Here is a 25,525-nt window from a genome sequence, read left to right on the forward strand (position 1 = left end):
TCTCATTGCAGGCATCTTCCTTTTCCATCCAAACTTTTTCTTGTTCCTGCCTGAAAATCAGCAACATCATTTGCTGTCAGTATAGAATGAAAGGTTAGAATAGGTATCAGCATGTAGCCCAAACTGTTATTTACACTTACCTTTATGTTATGCAGCGAAGAGCAGGTATACAGTGCATCCGAGAAGTATTCACAGAGCTTCACTTTTTCCACCTTTTTTTTATGTTACAGCCCTTTTTCAAAACTGAATACATTCATTTTTTTCCCTCAAGATTCTGCAGACAATATCCTATAATTTAATTTATTTTTTGTTTTGCTAATTTATTAAAAAATGACAAAAACACATGTATTTAAGTATTCACAGCCTTTGCTCAATACTTTTCTTGATGCACCTTTGGCAGCAATCACAGCCTCAAGTGTTTTTTTAATATGATGCTACAAGCTTGACACACCAAAGTATTGAGCAAATGCTGTGAATACTTATGCACATGTGATTTGTTTTGTGTTCATACATTTGCAAAAGAAAAAACTTTTCACATTGTCTGTAGAATTTTCAAAACAAAAATGAATGTATTCCATTTTAGAATAGGACTGTAACGTAACAAAATGTGAAGAAAGTGAAGCGCTGTGAACACTTTCCGGATGTACCGTATATAAGAGTTCATATTGGTACAGAGAAACTCGCTCATGTCGCCAAACCCTCTATGTCGAACATGTCAATTCTTTAAAAAAAAAAAAAAAAAAAGTGCCCACTTAAGTCGACATTCATGGTAGACTGCCCCTGGCTAAATTGGGGGCTCTAAGCAGAATTTATTTAATTTTTTTCACACTTTATTGGTGTGAAACTATTTTTATACTATTTAATAAGTTGCATGTTTTGGACTTAAATTATCTACCTGAGCCGTACGAGGATCAAACCCAGTACAATTAATTGTAGTTGACAAGACATGTGCATTAATGTTGTGCGCATTATCATAACTTGGTATAAGTTAATATACTTATTTGTGTAATAAATGCATCGTTACATTTGAGTTGATACTCATGGAGATAAGAGGTCAATATTATTATTCGTGTTAATATTGTTCTTACTATTATTATTTTTCTTATTATAGTGTCATAATATATCATTGCAGTCCTGTATTATTATAGTTTATTCAATTAATTTGTTTGAATGGATACTGGTACCGTATTTTTATACTGTATCTGAAGATGTATCTTTGTTATTGTTGTTGTATCTCTCTGTCTACCCATCCCGTTTTCTATTTATCCTCTCCTGTTCCGGTCCAGTTGCACCAAACACTAAATAATACAAAACCCAAAACCAGTGAAGTTGGCACGTTGTGTAATTCGTAAGTAAAAACGGAATACAACGATTTGCAAATCCTTTTCAACTTATATTCAATTGAATACACTGCAAAGACAAGATATTTAATGTTCAAACTGAGAAACGTAATTTATTTTTGCAAATAATCATTAACTTAGAATTTAATGGCAGCAACACATTGCAAAAAAGTTGGCCCAGGAGCATTTTTACCACTGTGTTACATGGCCTTTCCTTTTAACAACACTCAGTAAACGTTTGGGAACTGAGGAGACCAATTCTCTAAGCTTTTCAGGTGGAATTCTTTCCCATTCTTGCTTGATGTACAGCTTAAGTCGTCCAACAGTCCGGGATTTCCGTTGTGGTATTTTAGGCTTCATAATGCGCCACACATTTTCAATGGGAGACAGGTCTGGACTACAGGCAGGCCAGTCTAGTACCCGCACTCTTTTACTATGAAGCCATATGAAGCCACGCTGTTGTAACACGTGGCTTAGCATTGTCTTGCTGAAATAAGCAGGGGCGTCCATGATAACGTTGCTTGGATGGTAACATATGTTGCTCCAAAAAACCTGTACGTACCTTTCAGCATTATTAATGGTGCCTTCACAGATGTGTAAGTTACCCATGCCTTGGGCACTAATACACCCCCATAACATCACAGATTAACTTTGCACCTATAACAATCCGGATGGTTCTTTTCCTCCTTTAACCAGAGGACACAATGTCCACAGTTTCCAAAAATTATTTGAAATGTGGACTCGTCTGACCACAGAACACTTTTCCACTTTGCAGCAGTCCATCTTAGATGAGCTCGGGCCCAGCGAAGCCGGCGGCGTTTCTGGGTGTTGTTGATAAATGGCTTTCACTTTGCATAGTAGAGTTTTAACTTGCTCTTACAGATGTAGCGACAAACTATAGTTACTGACAGTGGGTTTCTGAAGTGTTCCTGAGCCCATGTGGTGATATCCTTTACACACTGATGTCTCTTTTTGATGCAGTACCGCTTGAGGGATCGAAGGTCTGTAATATCATCGCTTACGTACAGTGATTTCTCCAGATTCTCTGAACCTTTGATGATATTACGGACCGTAGATGGTGAAATCCCTAAATTCCTTGCAATAGCTGGTTGAGAAATGTTGTTCTTAAACTGTTCAACAATTTGCTCACGCATTTGTTCACAAAGTGGTGACCCTCGCCCCATCCTTGTTTGTGAATGACTGAGCATTTCATGGAAGCTGCTTTTATACCCAATCATGGCACCCAACCGCTCCCAATTAGCCTGTTCACCTGTGGGATGTTTCAAATAAGTGTTTGATGAGCATTCCTCAACTTTCTCAGTCTTTTTTGCCACTTGTGCCAGCTTTTTTGAAACATGTTGCAGGCATCAAATTCCAAATAAGCTATTATTTGCAAACAATAACAAAGTTTTCCAGTTCGAACGTTAAGTATCTTGTCTTTACAGTCTATTCAATTGAATATAGGTTGAAAAGAATTTGCAAATCATTGTATTTTGTTTTTATTTACGATTTACACAACGTGCAAACTTCACTGGTTTTGGGTTTTGTACATCCAAACACTTAAAGTTAAACACAAATAATGCAGCAGGAGGAATAGCCCACTTCTCCTTTGAAAAGTAAATCTGTACAGCAAATATGCGCATCGGGATCAACAATATATGTGGCTGAGCAGGACGGGTTAGAAAGAAAAAAAAATGTTGAGCGCCTTGGCGGACAATGTTGAGAAAAAATAACAAACGTGATGGAGCAGGAAGGGGCTAGGAATAAGTTTACAGTAAAATTGAATATGAAGCACACTGTCATTCATTGGCATTTTGCGCTTCTTCACAAAAACTGGGGGGCTCCTACGGAATGCTGGGTCCTATGCACAGCTTGTTGTCTATTGGGAGGGGCGGCCCTGTCGACAAGTGTTGTCGTATTGTCAACTTCCTCATTGTCGCCAAGCAGTGTGAACTGTGCGAAGACATCCACTCTCTAGTTGCACAGCATTGCAACCTGCACACAGTGATTTATTCGTGTTCAGTGAAAAAGCTCCAAAATAAAAGCATAGCTGTGTTGACTAGGATTCTATCACAGCAACTAACATTTTTCCATTTTAGCCACCAAATTCAAGAAAGTTTTGTGCACACACAAAAGCAAGACATACGACAAAGTTACTGTAGCAGCTCTGTAACAGATATCATTTCTTTAAATCATGCTATTTGCACATCATTGCACTGCTATTCTTCTCTTTCTATATAGTGTACATTTACTTGTATTCATTCTATTTGTAAATATGCAAATCCTGTATAATTGATTTTAAATTCTACCTATTCTATTGTGCCCTTAATATTGTTCTATTGCTTTTTATATAGTATTTTGTTTTGTACATTTTTTGTAGTGCTTTTTATCCTAGTGGGTTTTTTTTATTTTTCTTCTTGTAATTGAGCTATTGGGATCACACGATTTCCCGTGGGACTCATTAACGTTTGTGTAAGTTAGATAAGAGTATACAATATTGTAATGGAGGCAGAATGATGATTATGCTTGAAATCAGCCTTTTATTGGCATACAAAACAGCACCGTCCAGCTGGGTTTCACTCACCTGTGGAAATTGTTTAAACAGATTTTGGAATAAGTTATTCCTACTATAGTTCATTATTCACTCTCAAGAAATACTTTTGCACTTCTTAAAATATGCTTGCAAGTGTACAAGAAAGTAGATAGCTTGACATGTCAAATTTGCTGTTTTTTACTCTTTGAAATGTTAAGTCTTCCTTCTTAGTGTATGGGGCCCCTCTATCACATTCAACAATTGTCTGGCTTGTATTTGCCTTTAAACTTTTCTAATATACTCGGACGTTTGTGTCGTCGATGCTATTGGACACGCTCCTCACTTTAAAAAAAATATTTTTTTAAAACTCAACTCAGTGCAGAACCATACGCTACATAATCATATGCAAACATGACAAAAATATGCAAAAAGGAAGATAAACATGTCAAACTGGCCAGGCAAAACTTTATTCTAAATACTGTCAGGTTTACTTGTCAATAGTGATGCATCAAAATGAGTCGGTTACTTTTCAGCACATTTTCTACTTAAATATTCTTGGGGTAAAAAAAAATAAAAAACGTGAGGCGGAATAAAATCGGCAACAGACAAACAGGAAGGGACAGAACGCAGGTGTGATTCAAAAATGGGGGACACGATGTCTGGGCCGATATTTTTGTTAATAGAATAGAACAGGCTTTTATTGTCATTGCACATTAAGAACACCGAAATTGTGGTCGATATAGAAATTATTGGCGATAAATGATATTATTGTCAGCTCTATATTGAGACCAAATGTAATCTTAATAGATAAGTATTCCTTTCAAATCCAATACATTTTTAATTCTCATTAGGATTGTTGCCATTGTAATTGGAAAGATAAGAATGTAATTAGACGTAAACAAAAAAAATGGACTCTCAAGCTCTGTTAGCAAAAGTTGCACTTTAATAAATATTAAACACCTTATCGAGGAACTGTGCTTTTTTTTTTGGAATTGTACCTCCATCCATCCCATCCATTTTCTACCGCTTATTCCCTTTTGGGGTCGCGGGGGGCGCTGGAGCCTATCTCAGCTACAATCGGGCGGAAGGCGGGGTACACCCTGGACAAGTCGCCACCTCATCGCAGGGCCAACACAGATAGACAGACAACATTCACACTCACAGCCACACACTAGGGCCAATTTAGTGTTGCCAATCAACTTATCCCCATGTGCATGTCTTTGGAAGTGGGAGGAAGCCGGAGTACCCGGAGGGAACCCACGCAGTCACGGGGAGGACATGCAAACTCCACACAGAAAGATCCCGAGCCCGGGATTGAACCCAAGACTACTCAGGACCTTCGTATTGTGAGGCAGACGCACTAACCCCTCTGCCACCGTGAAGCTCTGTATGTGAGACAAGAACGGTATGCATTTCTCTTTTTCTATGCATTGTAAATCTTAAATAAAAGCTAGCAAAAGGTGGCTAACAATAGAGTCAATGGGATTCACTCTTTTCTGCGCTAAAAGCGCTCTAAAAAACATCCAAAAACCCCCATCAAGGTTTTATAAACAATTAAATATGTCACTACATATTTAATGTAGTGACATTCATAATAACATGTCATATTTAGGTATTTTAAGCATAGGGCGGCGCATTCATTTCATAGAAGCATCACAACGTTCACTATTTCCCTCAACAACACTACTAATCATTGCAGACTTCATGATAAACAGAAAAAATAAAATAAACACTTACTGTACAATGTCTGCTCTCACTAGGAGGACGACTGTAAGGATGTTCAAATCTTGCCGTTTAAATGAAAAATTAATCATAATATGTGCAAAGATAAATAAATAAAAAAGCTGGTGCCTCAAACTAGCGTCTTTCTCGCCATCGCCGGGTATAAGTTGAATGTCACAAAATGACCAACTTCTTGGTTTATTTCCACAACCTTTTTCTATCCAGGTGAAAGGCATTATTTGTAACATAGAATTAACTTTCACCAGCTAACAGGTGATCATGAGCAGCAGCTCAGTATGTCAACACTGCAGCTGCACAAGTTAGTTAGCGCTGCTAAAAATAGTTTGAGTAAACACCAATAATACCACTGTTGCTCATACTTGGTTAATATTCAGGTGACAAGATGCAAATGGTGTATTGTTGACACTATTTTGATGCATTTATAGAATGATTTAGAGCAGGGGTGTCAAACTCAAATACAGAGTGGGCCAAAATTTAAAACTGAACAAAGCTGCGGGCCAAGGTTGAACAAATTAACCTTTTAATAGGGACCCAAACAAGTTTTGCATTGAATATTGAACAGGCAAGGCTTATATAACTTTATAGTGACATGCAAAATAAATAAAAATGTAATGCCTCTTTTCTATTTGCAGCCTTCTGAGGTAAATATCAACATTAACTTTTTCCACAGGCTAATAAATTTGAAAATAAAATAACAATGAATAAACCAACCATTCAGGACTTTAAACTGCTCCGTTTGCAACACACTGATCTAATCTGATGTGCCCAAGCCAGACTTTTCTTGGATGCTAGTTCATTAATGTCGGGGCTCAGGCTTTGAGCTGAGGCAACCTTCATTATCGAACGAAGGTGTTCATCAGTCATTATATCTCGTAGTCCACCCGGACCACAGTCTTGTGGGCGTGCCTTAAAGGCACTGCATTTAACGTCCTCTACGAGCTGTCGTCACATCCGCTTTTCATCCATTCTAACAACGTGCCGACCCAGTCACAAGACATGTGCGGCTTCTGTACGCACACACACATGAATGCAACCCATACTTGATCAACAGCGATACAGGTTACACTGAGGGTGGCCGGATAAACAACTTTAACACTGTTAGAAATATACGCCACACTGTGAATCCAGACCAAACAAGAATGACAAACACATTTCGGGAGAACATCCGCACCGTAACACAACATAAACACAACAGAACAAATACCCAGAACCCTTTGCAGCACTAACTCTACAAACGCTACAAAATACACCCCCCTCCTACCATCAACCCCACCCCCCCACAAACACACACACACACCTTGTAGCGTTCCGGAAGAGTTAGTGTTACCGCGGCACCGCCGCTGTGTATAATCGGCGGGCCAGCTCTAGTATTAATGTGATATAGCCTCAAGGGCCAAGTGAAATTACACGGCGGGCCAATTTTGGCCCGCGGGCCAGAGTTTGACACCCATGATTTAGAGGCAAAATGGATAACTCCGATTAACACCATTGCACCTAGAACGAGCCAATTACTACAAATTACAATGCAAAAAAAAAAAAAAGCGATGCTCTGTCAGTGCATCCTGTGTGTAAACTAGCGATCCCGCCTCCACCAAAAGGAGACACAGATTGTGGATGACTGACAAGATGATTCACTCTGTAATTCAACTATTGAATAAACACGCTCAGGTGCTAAGAGCGATGCAAAGAGTGAAACCTCTTGCACCCTGTTTGAAAATGACTGACCAAGAAAACAAACACACACCGACATGGCAATTTATCGATGCCTGCAAAGTTATCAAGTTCATTTTATTTTTCCATTCAATTAATTGATTTAGGGAATACGCAAACCTTAGTCAAAAACGGAACACTTTGCAACATATCTTTTATGTCATGGTTGAAGAGACTATTTTTATAAGCTAGTCAGCTGATTTTATGCGGTACAGTGCTATAAATGCTCTTAATGTACCGTAATATTTCGTTTGTAGACAATCAAAGATTAGTTTAAGGTAAACTTATTATAAATGTATTTATCAAGCATCCAATCAGGTTGTGTTGGCTAGTCCTATGCTGTTCAGAACCTCCAGAGCAGGGATTCTCAAACTGTGGTATGTGTAACACAAGTGGTACGTGGAATCTATCTAGTGTTACGCCAAAGAATCACTTGATTAAAGTACAGTGTTTTATTTTTCCTACATTCAGAGTGTTACTGTTCAAACCGTGTGTAATGTTAGTGGCCAGTAATATTAAATATAATGTATGCCTAGTTTTTAATGAACACTGAGGCTTACAATGCTACTGTATTTTAAGGTTGGTCATTGCGGTGGTACTTGAAGAACAAAGTTCTTTGTTAGGTGGTACTTGCAGAAAAAAGTTTGAGAACCACTGCTCTCGAGGGCATTCTTACATAGTTTTGGTGTTTATTTGCTGGGATTTATTGACAACCGTAATAATATATTTTCAACCCTCTGGGAACATTACATTTAAATGATCTGCAAAGCCTAAAATGACATAAAAAGTCCTTAAGATATTTAATCGAATAATCATTATGTATGTAACAAAAACAGCTAACAGGTGATGTTTATTTTTACTTTGACCCCTTTAAAAACCTTTTGATCAGATACTACACAAAATAATAAAATATCTCATGTCATGTCATTTGATCAAAAGGCCTTCAAAGAGTTAGAATTAGGGTTGTAAAAAATAAAAATAAAATAAAAAGTAATTAATGTGATTAATCACAAAAAATAATGTATAAATCATGTTCATATGCAGATTAATCAGACAATTACTCACTGGACTTAACATAAATCTGTTAGCAAGTTTTGAGCAAATACATCATGTGCTTTCAGGTAAAACATTAAAAAAATGTTCCTCTCTGACATTCTGAAAATAAAATTGGATTTGTGTCCAAAGTCTTTTTTTAAGATCATTTTAATTATGCAAGCGAGTAACGACCTGTGATTAATTATGATTAGCCCAATTCAAAAGTGTGATCAATCTGATTTTGAAAAATAATCACTCGTCAGTGCTAAATAAATAAAATAAAATAAAAACATTACGTGTTTGGTATTTTTGTTTAGGACTGAAGTTGGTTTGAGATATATGAGCAAAAAAAGTAAAATAAAATATGAATCCAACATTTTCTTATGCACTTTCAAAAATGAAGGACTTCCATGTCCTGTTTGGCTTTGGGATTTTGTCGAATAACTGCCAGTGCCTCGTACACTTTTACAAGAATTGGACATTGATATATTAAAATTTAACATAAATTACATTTTAGGAAAATAATGTATAATGGAGAACACTATGGCAAAAATACAGCAAAAAAGTACTGAAAGCACAAAAAAGTCAGCCTATGCCTCCTGAGGGTTAAAAAAAAAAAGACAGTTGGTGTCATGGCATGGTTTTGTGCATGTTGCCAAACAATACCTTTTCCTCCACTGTAAAAAACGGAATCTACATTTTGGCACTGATCAAAAGAATTAGCCCACCACGCACGCCACCACAAATGAGCAAAAACCCTGTGGGAGACAAGGGGGACCACGCAACACACATTTCCAATTATAGCACCAAATTACTTTTTCTTCTTTTTTGGTTCTCTTGTAATTGTTGTGGGTATTGGGCACATGCAACTCAATTTGTCTTACATATTTGTTGCTCGGTTGATAACAAAGTTGACAGAGCCGAGGGGATGATCTGAACCAAGTAAGACAAAATTTAATAAATAAACGGATGAGATAGCTCCCTCAGTATTTGTTTGATCCGTCTCATCCTTCTTAAGACTGTTGAAGTTTAAAAGGCAAGGGGAGGGGCGATGGGGGACGACGCTTTAATCGTCTTTGGACTGAGGAATGCAGAGAGTATCATTTTGAATAATCACAAAATGTATCTCCTGTGTAATGGACTCTGTTCTGACTGCTACAATGTAATGAGGCTTTCAGCGACTATCCATGCGATCACTGATATTTAAAACATGTTTATCTTTTACTGCAAAGACATGATACAAATTCATTGGGTAAGGTTTATTTCAATTGTAAATATTATTTGTAATAGGTTACAACCAGTGTTTTAAAAAGAAATGGCCTGCTTGTCACTACAAACAAAAAAAAGGCACAGCACTTAGCAGGAATCTGTTTTCACATTGTCAATGAACATCTGTGATGTAATTAAAGGACAGTGCTGTTTACCCATTATCACCTAATTGTGTCACAAAGTACCTGGCAGTCAGTAACAAAAACATCATATGCAATGGAAAACAATATTAAAACATTTCAATTTTGGTAAATAAAGTATAAATAAAACGTGGTTAACAGTTAGAGATTACGTGAGTCATCGAACATAGGTGATCTCATCAAGTATTCCAAAAATATTTTCCTATCATAAAAACAAATCAATATAATAAAAAAGAAGCTATTTTTGATTTTTTTTTTAGGAAGCAACAAAATATGCTAATATGTGTGTACTTTAGTACCATTATCATTTCCCAGTTCCTTTCAACGACGTCCACCTCTGTGCGTGTGTGTAAGTGTGTGTGTCATTCTGGCAAGCACATTTACAGCGAGGGCTGTGCCAGTTTGATTCTGTATGCAATGTGAACAGCAACGCAGTATAAAGTGCATCTGCAGCAGCATGAAGTCTGAACAGAAGGGACAGCTGTAGTTTTGTGTTCACTGCAGGGAAAACTGGGAAGCAGACCGGGTTTAAAAAGGCTCCTTTTGCTCCCTGCTGGGCTCTTCTGTCCAAATGTGTTACAGTGCTCCTGTTTATTTTTTTAAATATAGTTTTTCAACTAAGTGTGCCCATGTTGGTGGTTTAAATGACCTTTTCTTGCCAAGACTGCTCTCCAATTACTTAATAATTATAGTCAGAAAGCAGTTTAGATTGGAATATGACAACATTCCAGTTCATTAGTTCAATATTGGTTCAGTCTCAAAAATAGTGTACATTAAATTGGTCACCAAGTCATTGCACTGGAATACAAAATATGCTTATTTATAAAAATTGGTAGAGGGGTCATAGACAACTTACAAATCAATATCGAAGAATCATTACCAACAATTCATGAGTACCCTGGTGAGTGCCAAGGTGCTGTCATTTTGGCTCCTCCGAACTGCACTTTCCAGACTAATTGGGCCTGAGCACTATGATGAGGCGGCGGTCTCCATAGTAGACAGTATACGCACTACCTCAGCTCTCTGAGTGGGTGAGATGTGCTGGGTCATGTGCACGATGGAATCCATGGCCACTTCTGGGTTAGCTTGAACCAGGCTGGGAGCAAGAAACCGAAAAATACATGTTATGTTTGTAGGGGTGGGTACCTTTTAAATAAATAAGTGTGTTATACTTGAATAGCGCATTTCTACATAACTGATCGCGGTAATCAATGGTAGGGCTTTTCGGTACTTTTGTGCGTGTTAATAAATGTTAATTGTTTTATAATAATGTCAAATTTTTTATTGTATCATTTGAAAATGAGGTGATTATAAAACCTTTGCTATCCAGTTGTTAAAGTTTGTCTACTTATTACATTTCTGAGTCTCATTTGCAAGTATTATACAACAAACTTTGCATGCAGTTGCAATTTCAAAGACTTTAGATTGGTATGGTGTGTTGCTTAGCTAGGAAATAGCTTAATGGTCCGATCGTGTCTCATGTTGCGCCCTACACAGTGTTTATACTCAATGTATTGTACTTATTACACACTTGCTGTTTGATTGTAAAGTACATCTTAGTTTCATGTAGTTTTCAAATTGGTGATGCCAATCAGTAGCCTGTATAAGGCAAAGCCAATTTAAATTTTTGAAAAAGTGGAGCCTTACCTAACATTTGAATGTTTTCTATCAGACATACCTGCTTTGTTGGCATGGGAAATTGCAGCATTACCTATAAGCAGTTTGACAGAGTCTGCTTGTTTCCCCACTAAGTGTTTGAGTCGATAAATAGTCTGTCAGATGTATTGAAACATATCATCACTTAATTTTACAAGTATCGATAACCGGTAGTGTCGACGGAATTTGGTGGTTGCCTTTAAAAGTACCAAATTCGTTACCCACCCCTAATGTGGAGTGACATCATCGTCGTCATTATTATCATAAAACCGTGCTGCTTTATTAAAATCACCTGCGTATCTGCTTGAGGATGTGATCTCGGCGAATGTACTTTATGTTCTCATCGATGACAGACCTCGCACCCTCCTCTTCTGCGAGTTGCTTCTCCAGCCACCCCACCACCTCTTCATTGTTGTCCCACAAATAGGCCTGCATGATGACATTGTCATGTATGACCATTGTTGTGATAATGAAAAAACATAACAAAACTTACAAATTGTACTGGTTAATGTGCACAAATCAATATCAGCACATGCCAAAAGAAGTGGACCAGCACAAAGTAAGCGCTGGATGTTTTGTTTATTTGAGCTTGATAGGAATATTAGTATTCATGAGTGCCGGCATCTCTGATCCCAAACAAAGCCAGCCTGGAGAGGCTTAGCAAAGATTTGAAGGTGGAGGGGTTTAACAGGCCCTTACCTTTATATGAATAGTCCTGCTTGGGGTCCACAAGAACATTTAATGCCCTTATTAATCATTTTTAATCTGTTTGCTTTTAATTAAGAGACAGCGTGTTGCTCTCCTATCTGCACGTGCCAGAGCTGTGATTAATTGTGGCTTAAGACAGTCACTTCTGATTGGGTAATGGACGAGAAGGCCACTTCGCAGGAGACATGGCTCCTCTTAGCTTCTGCCTGCTGGTTCTCTCAGGGCAAGATTCCTCCTGAAGGAACAGCGGTTATGAACCTATTTTATAGTATATGAAAATTACAAATGTTTTAAGTCAAATTACAACTAGTAGTCTTTTGAATGATTGAGTGACTAATGCTATGAGAAAATGATAACATTATCCAAATTGCAGAAAGTTATATTTTAGGCCCATGTTGAGATCTCAACTACTTTTACAAACACAGATTTTATGGGATCTGAAAAAAACTTTCTGCAGCCAACGGCCAGGAATTATCCAATGTAATGCATAGTTTTAGATAACATTAGTAATGCAAAAACAATTACTACTAATAATAATGATAACAATAACAATCAGAAATAATAATAATAATAATAATTAGGGATGTCCCGATCACCATTTTTGGCCAGCAATCCCAACTACATTTTTTGGGGCCTCATACCTACACCAATTTCGAGTCGAAGTGGAGGCAGGTAAATAAGACCGCCCACAAAATGTTATGTAGACCATAAGGAAGGGTTTTAAATGTAGAAAAAAATCATAATATGACCCTTTTAATGCGCCTTATGAATCCAGTGCTTTTGCATGAAAATAGACCTGAACAGACCCGCTCATTGGCAGTGCGCTTTATAATCTGGTGTGCCCTAAGGTTAAAAAAAAAGTATGGTAGGTTATAAAACTGAAAATGTTTTATAGTATGCAACTAAAGTAAACACAATAACACATTTTATAAAGCTTGTCTTATTAAATTTGTGGTATTGAATGCCACATTCATATATTTTTAACACAATAAGAGTGGCTGTTGAACAACAACTAATGAAATGCAAAAACTCATATTGGCTCCCATTCAAATTATTTGGGTTTTGCTGTTAAAGCCTTCCTTTATCCAGAGACTGACTACCCGAGTTTGTAAACAATAACAAAACATTATTTTGTAATAATAAGAACAAGAAAAAGAAAAATATCTATCTAATCACTTTAGCTTTGGTTATATACCAATACTACACAAGGTATCGATAGTATCGACAGCTGGATAGATCACCCCTGCTTTACATTTAAACTCTTATCAGTTAGCTTCTTGTGTTGTCCTGCTCAGTGTGTGTGTGTAGCATAATTATCCATTAATTTTCCTTTAGTGCTACAGTGATAATAATACTTGGAATAAAGTGTTTATTTTCCGCCATGGTGGTGAGGATTAGTATCTTAGAAGCGGCTTCATTTTATGGATAGACGATGAGTTTGTTGCAGCTTGCTCTCAAATTCCAGCTGGTGTTCTGGCAAGACAGCCCCCCTCCTGGAATTCATGCAACTCCTGCATGTGTGTAACAACAAATATGGAAATATAATAGTGTAAACCTGTGTAACAATTACCTTAACAGCACCTTCAGCCTCAACAAACCAACGGCGCAGCATTGCTTGGATTTGCCCGTCCGTCAGCTCGCTGTTAGCTTCTTGGATCTTTCGCATTACCGTGTCTTCCAGTAGGAGGCGCCGCAGACGCCAGTAGAAGAAACTACGAGATGTCTGCCACTCTAGTATATCCTAAAAGAGGAAAATGACAGGTATCTTGTTAAATCAAACAATGCACTAATATGATCCACTTCAAGAAACTCTTCAAACTTAAAGTGTTTACAAAGTACAAAGAACAAGAACCATGACAAACATTCTCAATTTATTTCATCCATCCATTCATTCATTCATTCTCAAAATAACTTTACTTATCTCATCATATGAAATATGACTTACTTCACCAATTATTATTATTAAATTATAATTATTTATTTATTTTTATTGTGATTACTTATGGAGTATATTGTGAATAAATTGTTAACAGGAAGTGAACAAAAAGTTTTAGCAACTGTTATGTAAAAGAAAAGGGGTAGGATTAAATAAGCTCTGCTTCTTCAAATTCAAATTGTGACGTATCATGTTGTATATTTGCATGTTCGAAATAAACTCAAACTCAACTCAACAACTCAAATATAAATTAATATGTTGATTTGCTTGGGGCAATTAAAAGGAAGGTGATTCTAATATTTAGATAATCATGAAGGGTTGATGGTGAGGTGGGGGTCAGAATATGTTTGTCATTACATGTACACACTTTTACCACAGCCTGTCTCCTGCCAAAAGTGTGTGCTTGAGATGAGACTAGAACAGTATGGCATGAGAGCGAGCCCGCTTTTCAGGCTGAGCTGTGCTTTTCAAAGAGATTGACCTGCATCATCAGAAAATGATTATAAGGACAAACTTCCCTGCCTGATGACACAAGGCAGGTTCAGCAGCTAGCAAGACTCCCACTTAGCCAGGGTGCATTCACATTGCACCAACACGTGCGCACGTGGCTACAGGTAAATAAAAATGCTCACTGTGATGACACCCTTCTCTTGCATGCGGCCTGGGGTGTCGTGGAGGTCTGCAAACTGCACAGCCACCTGGTGGTAGATTGGCAGCAGAAACTCTTCCCGCTCTTTCAGTTTGGTCTCCAGCTCTTTACGATCAGGGGGGCTCAATTCTGGAGTACCTTTTTGGAGAAGAAGACGTGTTAAAATGAGGATTATATTTAAACGCACATGACCAGAGAGAATGCAGAACTAGATGAATAAAGGCTTTTAAAAGTTAAATCATAAATGAATCAAAATACTCAAGGCAATGGCACTGATGTAATAATTAGGGCTCTTAACGTAAATGCATTCAATCACAAAAAATTATGTATAAACGCAGATTATTCACATAATTTTTTTGGACCGCAGCTCCTTTACCTTAACCGCGTATGGTTTACCTGAAAGGGGGAGTGAATTGCTGTAGGGTCAATGATCAGGTCAATGCATACGCAAGTGCAAAGATAAGTGAGGAGACTCCGACTGGTGTACTCGGTGGAATATTTTACTTCAAAATAAACCCAGACAGGACTTAAGATAAAATTGTTACCAAGTTTTAAACAAATAAATGACATGGATTCAAAGACAACATTTAAAAAAATTTGGTGTTTGACATTCTGACATTAAAATTGCGTTGGGTTTAAATATTGGGGTATTTTAATCACCTTTGATCAAAATTCAAAAGTGTGATTAATAATAATAAATCATTCAGCATTCTGCATTAATTACAATGCATGTCAGAGTTATAATACAAAAAAACATTTTGATGCCCAATATTTGTGTAAAATGTCGGGAAGCATTTCCACTACATATTTTTAAGCTCAACAGAATTATTGGAGCTCTCAAATAAATGTACTTTAACAAAAACTATACAAATAAAAAGTATGGATAACAATGACCATTTCATGTGTCTGGAACAATTGGAATATTCAATATAAATAAACAGTAAGTTGCAAAATGTAGCAGTTACTTAACCTGGACTAAGAGCATTTTACTTAGTGCTACCCCCAGAAGCCCCCAAGCTCCTGTCACTAAAGACTGATTTCTGTCAATTCCAATCTGTTCGCACTCAAACCCTCCTCAATAATGCTTCACCGGTTTGCCCAAAGCACCAAACGCACACAGCATTGGATCACAGCTTCTGCGCGCTGCGAGGTAAATCGATAGGCAGCACCGGGTAGACGGGAGAGCTGACGATTGATCTGAGGCAGCTGTGATTGACATGTCTCCCAGGGGAGCACAGTGAAGATGATACTATCAACACCAGATAAAGAAAAGTGACGGCACACAGCGCCCCCCCTTCACTTTCTTCTCACTGACATGGGAACAGAGAGAGGGAAGACTACAAATGAAGAAGGCTGCAACGGCTTTAATTAAAATCGAAAATGATGACTAACCCAATCTTTCAGCCAAGCTCATGTAGACTGGATCTACTCGTCTCATGGTCTTCACCAGGTCCTTCCTCCTAAACTTGATCTCCACTGTCCCCTCAGGCTCCAACACTCCACCTCTGAACACAGGAAAGGTTTCAGTGAAAGCCGTCTGGCCTGATACTGACCTGGATCTTTCCCCTTTTTCGATCCAACTTACCGACTGTCCTTGTCGGCGTACATCTCCATGTGACGGGGGTTAATGGTGGGATCTATGACCACCCAGGATCCTCCCCTCAGCTCGGCCTGCGGGGGTATGTAAACCAGAACGGGCTGCTTGTACTCGCGCAGCCCGTCCACAATGTAGGCCCCAAACTTCAACACTTGGTCGTACATGTCTAATGGAATGTATTTTCAAAATAAAATCCATGTTAGAAATATAGAAATAAATTGAGATCTTTAACATTGCATTGTGAGACATGAGAAATAGAAGGTAAATAATTTATTAATTTGTATATATATATATATATATATATATATATATATATATATATATATATATATATATATATATATATATATAAATATACACATATATAAACATATATATATACATATATAAACATATATATATATATAAATATATAAACATATATATATATACACATATATATACACATATCTATACACATGTATACATATATACATATATATATATATATACATATATATATATACACATATATATACACAAATCTATACATACATACATATATATATATATATACACACACACACACACACACACACACACACACATATATATACGGTATATATACATATACTGTATATATACATATATATATATATATATACATATATATATATATATATATATATATATATATATATATATATATATATATATATATATATATATATATATATACATACATACATGACAAGTTTCGGCTACCTTGCTTCTGCAGCCTTCATCAGAGTTGTCACGTGATGAAGGCTGCAGAAGCAAGGTAGCCGAAACTTGTCAGGTACAAAACTTTACCTTATTAGCCTATATAAATCAACCATTAATAAATACACATCAGTAGACTAAATTAACCTCTTCAACATATAATGTTCCTTTAAGATTAAACAAAAAAACTAACATCTAAATTGCTTGTCATAAGTGCTACAGCTCGTCACACATCTGAACAGCGTTGACACCCAAGTAAGGAGAGAAACAGGACAAAGGTATTTCAATGTAATTAATGCATGTCTTGTTCAAGCCTGTGTAAACTCCCCTAATTCTTTTGACATTAATACCGACAATAACGTCTTACTTTACGCCGCATGCGTTTTCGAACCTCCGCCTCTGTGTGGAGTGTCAGTGTGTATGCTCTCCCGTGTGTGCGTGCGTTATCTCCGGGTACTCCAGGTTACTCCCACATTCCAAAAATATGTATGTTAGGTTCATTGGAGAATGTAAATTGTCCATATGTATGAATGTGAGTGTAAATGATTGTTTATACAGTATATGTGCACTGCGACTGCCCGTGCTAATTTGGGTTAGCTTGGCAATGAGCTCGTCCATTGTACGTTAGCATTAAGTTAACTGCATTAGAGCCAACTTTTATCCTGCATAATTGTATTGGCCCTAGTGTGTGAATGTGAGTGTGCATGTTGTCTGTCTATCTGTGTTGGCCCTGTGATGAGGTGGCGACTTGTCCAGGGTGTACGCCGCCTACCGCCTGAATGCAGCTGAGATAGGCTCCAGCACCCTCCGCGCCCCCAAAAGGGACAAGCGGTAGAAAATGGACGGATGAATAAACAAAAAGAGCGCAGTCTACCAAGTCAAACTCCTTGTGTGTTAAACATACTTGGCCTATAAAGCTGATTCTGATAATATAAATATGTTATTATTAAAAACTAATAACACTTTTTTTTTAATATATACATAACACATTTGTTGAGCCTTTATATATATATATATATATATATATATATATATATATATATATATATATATATATATATATATATATATATATATATATATATAATATGTGCGTCATTGCAAATCAAAATTGTCATGACGTCGTACATATGATGTTGCCCATAGCCACGCCCCTACCGCGACACATATATAGTGGCAATCTCGGAAAAACCCGGTATATATATATATATATATGGCAGAATTGATAGTAAATTATATGAGTAAATGTGCGTGGAAAGGTTGTCTCACAGCATTCAAACAAATAATGCATGATGTTTAATTGTGACACAAACCTTTCATTCCTCCAGAAAAACCCCTCCAGTTGGCAAATACAAAGAGAGGCAGCCCCTCTCTGTTCAGATCCTTAATAGCCTGTGCTGTTTTGAAAGCAGAATCAGGGAACCACACCTGCCCTGCCTGCTGGATGATCTAAACACACACACACACACACACACACGGACATCAGAATCACTCCAATTTATAGACAAAGAAACACTTGGCTCATACTTGAGTATATATAGTGAGTGACCCGCCTAACCTTGGCCTCCGAGTCTAAATTGGCTGGATCAGCTGGGATTGACAGCTCCACTGACCTTGTTTCCACAGCAACCACTCCAGTAGGTATACCACCCAATCTGTGGAAATACACCATTCGGCAGATGACTTTTGCAACGCATTAACAGCAAGGACATTCGAGATGTGTTTATCATGTTTTTGTTTGTTTGTTTGTTTGTTTTTAATTTAGGTGCTTACCGTGCTCTGCCAACCACCACACTTTGAGCCCATGGCTGCATCAACTCCATGAAGGAGCCATGGTCAAAGAATCCACTCTGCCAGGAGCCTTTTGGACCTTAATGTACATAAATGATTACTTTTTTTTTACCGCTCATTAATGTTAGCAGGATGATAATAAACGTGCAGTGATTTTCATAAGTCTTTATTTCTACAGGGTATTTGTAACATTCTTCTTAACACAGTGGGAGGCTCTGGGTGTTTCACTGTGTAACAGTAATCCTGGCAGGAAACATGATGGATGATCGTATAAAAAAGCTTGCAAAGCTGTTTTTCTGCTTGCTAACCCTGAGAAACATGCCACACTACTACGAGGTTACTGTTCAATTAAGCCTCGTCGCTCATCACTACCACAGACGTGTACCGCTACCGGCACAATCCCCAAAGATCGCTGCAGTCCCAAGCTATAATTACACTGATACTGGACCTGCTCAGTCTTAGCCCGCATCAAGGAAACACATACACATCCATTTTGTGGCTATCTTGATCTTGTCTTTCACAGTAGGATAGTGGACTTCTCTATCAGAGAGACTACATAGTGGCTCTCTGAAAGGAATCACAACTTGTAATGTATGGCATGGCACAGGAAATTATAATAATTTACTTTGGGTAGTTAATTTATAGTCAATTTATACTAAAATGGTGACATGATTCCGTTTGTATTATGTTTAACTTTGCTGTGTATAGTGTGACGCACCCAGGCATGCAACAAGGCCACCCACATATACTGTATACAGCCTTTTATATAAAGCCCAAGTCCTTACAGACTAAGAGGTATCGGCTCTTTTGTACACGGTATAATAATAAATGTAATAAGAATAATTTTTTTCAAAGATTCCAAAACCAAAAGACAAAATACAATAATATTTATAACCTCCGTTGTCAAAAACAAACTTGGGAAACCCAAAAAGGCACTTACTCTGGCTGGGACGCCCTGCGAGCATCCAACGAGGGTCATAGGGCGCCTTCGTTGGCACAAATTCAACAGGTCGATCTATGGGATCTTTGGCACTCACAATTGGCACCGGGCTAAATTTGCACTGAGAAGAAATGTGTAAGAGCTCAAAAATGCTTTTTTTTAACATGACAGAAATATTCTTGGTGGACGGAATTTAAACCTTACCTTGGGCATGTAGGAAAGCCATTGCAGGAGGCTGAAGACTCCTTCAAAGTCATCGCAAACAGTACTATGGGTCACGCCATTGTTGTGCATGATTTGAATTCCACCAAGTTGGTTATTTGATGTGTAAACTTCTCTGCCCAGCACCTAGTGTACGACGTAAGACACAGCATGAGTGGGTAACTTTATGCATTGCTTAGCATCACACTGGATCTGCCCGTAATAACTTCTAATGCATAGCAACTTAAAAAACAGAACAAACAGTTTGTGTATATAACCCTGGACTGTAGGAATGTGAATCTTACAGCAACTTACGATTCAATTATTGGGATAACTATTTGATTCAGAATCAATTCTCAATTCAACATGATTCTTGATTCAAATGGATCCTTGCAATACAGGGCTGCAACGATTAATCAGTTAAATCGCTTAATTCAAATAGAAAAAAGCTTTGAGTTATATTCCTGTTGCTTCAATTAATTGTTTATTGAGTGTGACTAATAAAAATGTAAACATTCAGACTGCATGGAGTGCCCGGCACTTTAAATACCCTGACATACTTTCCGCATAGCTGCTGTAAAAGAGCGCACATGAGAGCGGTGGTGTGGGTGTGCTGTGATCTGTGTGCACACATGTTACAAGTGCAATTTTAATGATGATATGTATTTATTAGGAAAAAAAGAGTGAAGGTCACAGCAAGCAGAAAATGTTTTATTATTTTAACTATTTTCCCTAAAATTGAGGCTATAAAGTGTGTTTTGCCCGATTGAGAAAAAACTCAGCGATGGATTACTCGATTACTAAAATAATAGATAGCTGCTGCCCAATTGCAATATATTACTTGGTATGAAATTCATAATAACAGTTTTTCAGGTTACAAAAACGTATTTTGACTGCTGACATATGACGTATGCGCGCAGCAAGTAATTGCAGATATGACCAGAAAAAAAGTTGCATCTTTTTAAAATGTATTTTTTAAGAAAGAAATGTTGTTTTTTAAAAAACAAAAAAATTAAATAATAATAATTAAATATATATATATTTTTATGGTTTATGGTTTGAGTATATTTCGAACATGCATACAATAACAACACGATACATCACAATTTTCAGTTTCTCTTTTCAACATGTTTGAAAAGGAGTAGGAAGAAGCAGAGCTTATTTAATCATATCCCTTTCCATTTCATCCATCCATTTTCTACCGCATGTCCCTTTTGGGGATTGCGGGGAGTGCTGGAGCCTATCTCAGCTGCATTCGGGCGGAAGGCGGTGTACACCCTAGCAATTGCTAACACTTGTTCGCTTCCTGTTTTCAATTTATTCACAATATACTCCATATATAATAACATTGAAAAATAAATAATATAGTAAGTTGTATTTCATACGGTGAGATAAATGTGATTATCAATAAGTTCAGAATGTTTATCATGATTCTTCTTCTTTGTACTCGTACTGAGTTTGAACAGTTTCTTAAATTGGAGCATTTGAGTACACTGATTTATTTACTTAATCCATTCCATTATTCAATTCCACATACTGAAATACTAAAGGTTTTAAGTGCTGTACGTGCATACACATTTTTTAAATTAAAAACCCCGTTTCCATATGAGTTGGGAAATATATATATAGATGTAAATATAAACGGAATACAATGATTTGCAAATCATGTTCAACCCATATTCAGTTGAATATGCTACAAAGACAACATATTTGATGTTCAAACTGATAAACATTTTTTTTTTTGCAAATAATCATTAATTTTAGAATTTGATGCCAGCAACACGTGACAAAGAAGTTGGGAAAGGTGGCAATAAATACTGATAAAGTTGAGGAATGCTCATCAAACACTTATTTGGAACATCCCACAGGTGTGCAGGCTAATTGGGAACAGGAGGGTGCCATGATTGGGTATAAAAACAGCTTCCCAAAAAATGCTCAGTCTTTCACAAGAAAGGATGGGGCGAGGTACACCCCTTTGTCCACAACTGCGTGAGCAAATAGTCAAACAGTTTAAGAACAACGTTTCTCAAAGTGCAATTGCAAGAAATTTAGGGATTTCAACATCTACGGTCCATTTTATCATCAAAAGGTTAAGAGAATCTGGAAAAATCACTCCACGTAAGCGGCATGGCTGGAAACCAACATTGAATGACCGTGACCTTCGATCCCTCAGATGGCACTGTATCAAAAACCGACATCAATCTCTAAAGGATATCACCACATGGGCTCAGGAACACTTCAGAAAACCACTATGACTAAATACAGTTCGTCGCTACATCTGTAAGTGCAAGTTAAAGCTCTACTATGCAAAGCAAAAGACATTTATATACAACATCCAGAAACGCCGCCGGCTTCTCTGGACCCGAGATCATCTAAGATGGACTCATGCAAAGTGGAAAAGTGTTCTGTGGTCTGACGAGTCCACATTTCAAATTGTTTTTGGAAATATTCGACATTGTGTCATCCGGACCAAAGGGGAAGCGAACCATCCAGACTGTTATCGACGCAAAGTTCAAAAGCCTGCATCTGTGATGGTATGGGGGTGCATTAGTGCCCAAGGCATGGGTAACTTACACATCTGTGAAGGCACCATTAATGCTGAAAGGTACATACAGGTTTTGGAACAACATATGCTGCCATTTAAGCGCCGTCTTTTTCATGGACGCCCCTGCTTATTTCAGCAAGACAATGCCAAGCCACATTCAGCACGTGTTACAACAGCGTGGCTTCGTAAAAAAAGAGTGCGGGTACTTTCCTGGCCCGCCTGCAGTCCAGACCTGTCTCCCATCGAAAATGTGTAGCGCATCATGAAGCGTAAAATATGACAGCGGAAACCCCGGACTGTTGAACGACTGAAGCTCTACATAAAACAAGAATGGGAAATAATTCCACTTTCAAAGCTTCAACAATTAGTTTCCTCAGTTCCCAATTGTTTATTGAGTGTTGTTAAAAGAAAAGGTGATGTAACACAGTGGTGAACATGCCTTTTCCCAACTACTTTGGCACGTGTTGCAGCCATGAAATTCTAAGTTAATTATTATTTGCAAAAAAAAAAAAAGTTTATGAGTTTGAACATCAAATATCTTGTCTTTGTAGTGCATTCAATTGAATATGTGTTTAAAAGGATTTGCAAATAATTGTATTCCGTTTATATTTACATCTAACACAATTTCCCAACTCATATGGAAACGGGGTTTGTAGATTTTTCTCTAAGGTTATATTTCTCATCTTGAAAATTAAGAATTGATTTATACTTGGAATTAATAAGAATTGCGATTCGGATGTGAATACATTTTTTGAGCACTCTTACTGGCTGGACTGAATGTCAATAATGTTATAATCAGGTTGCAGATAAACTAGCTCACACGCATCAATGTGATCTAAAGTCATACAAGAATGTAGGTAACATAGTCATTTTTGGTCTATATCGGTACAAATAGAGGCTTCTTCGTCCCCGTTTGAGCACTCTCTCACATCCAACACACCCCACAAACATGGTGGATACACCACAGAAAATGGTCACTCAAAAAAGCAATAATTTTCCATAAAAACATTTAAATTTTTTAGTTGCATGCCTAAGGAGTTACCAGCATCCTATTCGCATTTATTGTTTGAAGAAAAAAAATAGACCTGTTATGACTAAATTTAGGGCATTAATTTTAATACATTCCTACATTAGTATTATTATAATATATATATTTTTTTGCATAAAGTAAGTGTGGTACTGTCTTAAATTTATTTTTGTTGTCATGTACAGTAGTATATAATATATACAGACCAGAACAGTACATTGAGAATCTGAGAAACAAAACTACTTTTACCTGCTAAAGTGTGCCCTACCAACCTGATGCCATAAACTCTTAACCCCAGCATATATTTAAGCAGGCTGAAACAGGTGGCAGGGTCCTGACATGGCTCAGTAAAAATCAGAGGGGCTCACACCCTCGCCTCAGCTTTCACCTTTTCAGCCATCATTTACTTTCTTTATTACCATTAATGGTTATGTATCTGGCTACAAATCTAGGGCGCTCTCCTAAAGCTGTCAGGAAAGCCTGCAGCCCCAAGAAACATTGCAGTCACCTTGACACACACAAAGCCTCTGAGCCTCCGGCCATCGCAGCTTCATTAAGATTCCACTGCGCAGAGGCGGGGAGCGGGTAAGGAGGGAGGTGGCCAGGAGAGAGAAAAGAGAGGCCAAGTCGATGGAACAGCTTATTGGGGTATTTGTGCTAGTAGTTACTATCCAGAGCCCATGAAAATATGGGAGCTTTCTAGAGGCTAATTAAATGATGATCTTTGGGTGGCAGCCTCCTGCTCTCAATTAAGTTTCAGTTAATAGCCAGGAAGACTCATGAAGAATGGAGGGGAGGGACACAGCTGAAAACCTTAAAAAAATACAACGTTTACAGTTTAAACCTGAATATTACCTCAGTGCTGTGGACACTTTGATATGTGTCCTTTTACAAACAGCTAAACAGTGGGGCAATCTATAAACAACAGAGGCTTCTGCAAATAGATGTGCCATCAATGTACCATTTGCATGATTTCTCATGTTGCCGCCTGTCAATTAATTTGAAATGGAGACATCTTATTACACTGTCAAGGAATGAGAATCGGGGGGGAAAAGATATGGAGAAGTAGCGAAGCGTGCTGGCACAAGCACACACTAATCAACAATATGCAAAAAACCTGCCTCAGCAAAAAAAAAACATTGTAATGGAAAGAAAATAGTATGGATGTCCTGCATAGCAGCCTCCAGCGAAGCAAATATAACTTTATGGTTTGTTTTCAATTATTTAACACTGACAACAGGGGTCTGGGATTGGTAGGGTATCCTTGTGGAACAAAAAGGGACTAAAATATTGCACTGTACAATACTGTACTAGTCTCTTAATTTCTTGACACAGAAGCTATTGTGGTAACCATGACAATGACATTTTGTAAGAAAAAAAAAGGTTAATGCATTCCTCTGCTGTGATTTCACATTGGTAGAATATAAAATTGTACTGCGAATTGTTAAATAAAACGCAGGGATATTACGTGTTAAACGTTTTGTGTAAACCTGGGTTGCAAGAAAATATGATGCATCATTATGTTATAAAAAAAATCATATTGAAACATTGATTTTGGCTATACTGTTGTTGTACCTTGTTGAGTGCTCCTGCTCCAGTAAGAATAATATGTGAGTTGTCCACTTGAATAGTTCTCTGTCCAAGTCTCACCAGATAGGCTCCGATCCCGATTGCCCGACACGTTACCTTTCGAGCACAACAATCAACGTTAAGGCTTATTGGCGCTACAGCTGAAAACTATTTGTATTTTGTACACATATGTGCTCCTACCAGGTTCATGGTGATGATCTCATCATAAGCCAGGGAGGATTCTCCAGCAATCATGCCAGACCCTTTCAGATTCTCCACCCCCAGCCCCTCGTCCTTCCCAATGATGTCGGTTATCTTGTACCTGCGTGACAGCACATAGCTCACGTACATCCAAAGGTTACAAGCCAATAGCCTCATCCTGTACTCTTGCCTTT

General features: G+C 37.6%; 1 protein-coding gene across 6 annotated transcripts in view; it reads right to left on the reverse strand.

Annotated features, from left to right (window-relative positions):
• Positions 1–9,605: 9,605 nt before the first annotated feature.
• The window catches only part of acaca (acetyl-CoA carboxylase alpha), a 64,074-nt gene continuing 48,154 nt past the window's right edge, over positions 9,606–25,525 (reverse strand). For all 6 annotated transcript variants that reach the window (XM_061962082.2, XM_072913818.1, XM_061962085.2 and 3 more), the window contains 13 exons: positions 25,332–25,452; positions 25,137–25,247; positions 19,993–20,136; positions 19,789–19,909; positions 18,831–18,927; positions 18,616–18,712; positions 18,371–18,506; positions 16,305–16,482; positions 16,112–16,224; positions 14,703–14,857; positions 13,705–13,875; positions 11,719–11,855; positions 9,606–10,866 (listed from right to left, as the gene is read on the reverse strand). In XM_061962082.2, the coding sequence (XP_061818066.1) occupies positions 10,740–10,866; positions 11,719–11,855; positions 13,705–13,875; positions 14,703–14,857; positions 16,112–16,224; positions 16,305–16,482; positions 18,371–18,506; positions 18,616–18,712; positions 18,831–18,927; positions 19,789–19,909; positions 19,993–20,136; positions 25,137–25,247; positions 25,332–25,452 (1,708 nt within the window). In that variant the 3' untranslated portion in view covers positions 9,606–10,739. The remainder of the gene's footprint in view (positions 10,867–11,718; positions 11,856–13,704; positions 13,876–14,702; positions 14,858–16,111; positions 16,225–16,304; positions 16,483–18,370; positions 18,507–18,615; positions 18,713–18,830; positions 18,928–19,788; positions 19,910–19,992; positions 20,137–25,136; positions 25,248–25,331; positions 25,453–25,525) is intronic.

The sequence above is a fragment of the Nerophis lumbriciformis genome, linkage group LG09 (assembly GCF_033978685.3).
Source record: "Nerophis lumbriciformis linkage group LG09, RoL_Nlum_v2.1, whole genome shotgun sequence".
In the NCBI taxonomy this organism is placed as follows: Eukaryota; Metazoa; Chordata; class Actinopteri; order Syngnathiformes; family Syngnathidae; genus Nerophis; species Nerophis lumbriciformis.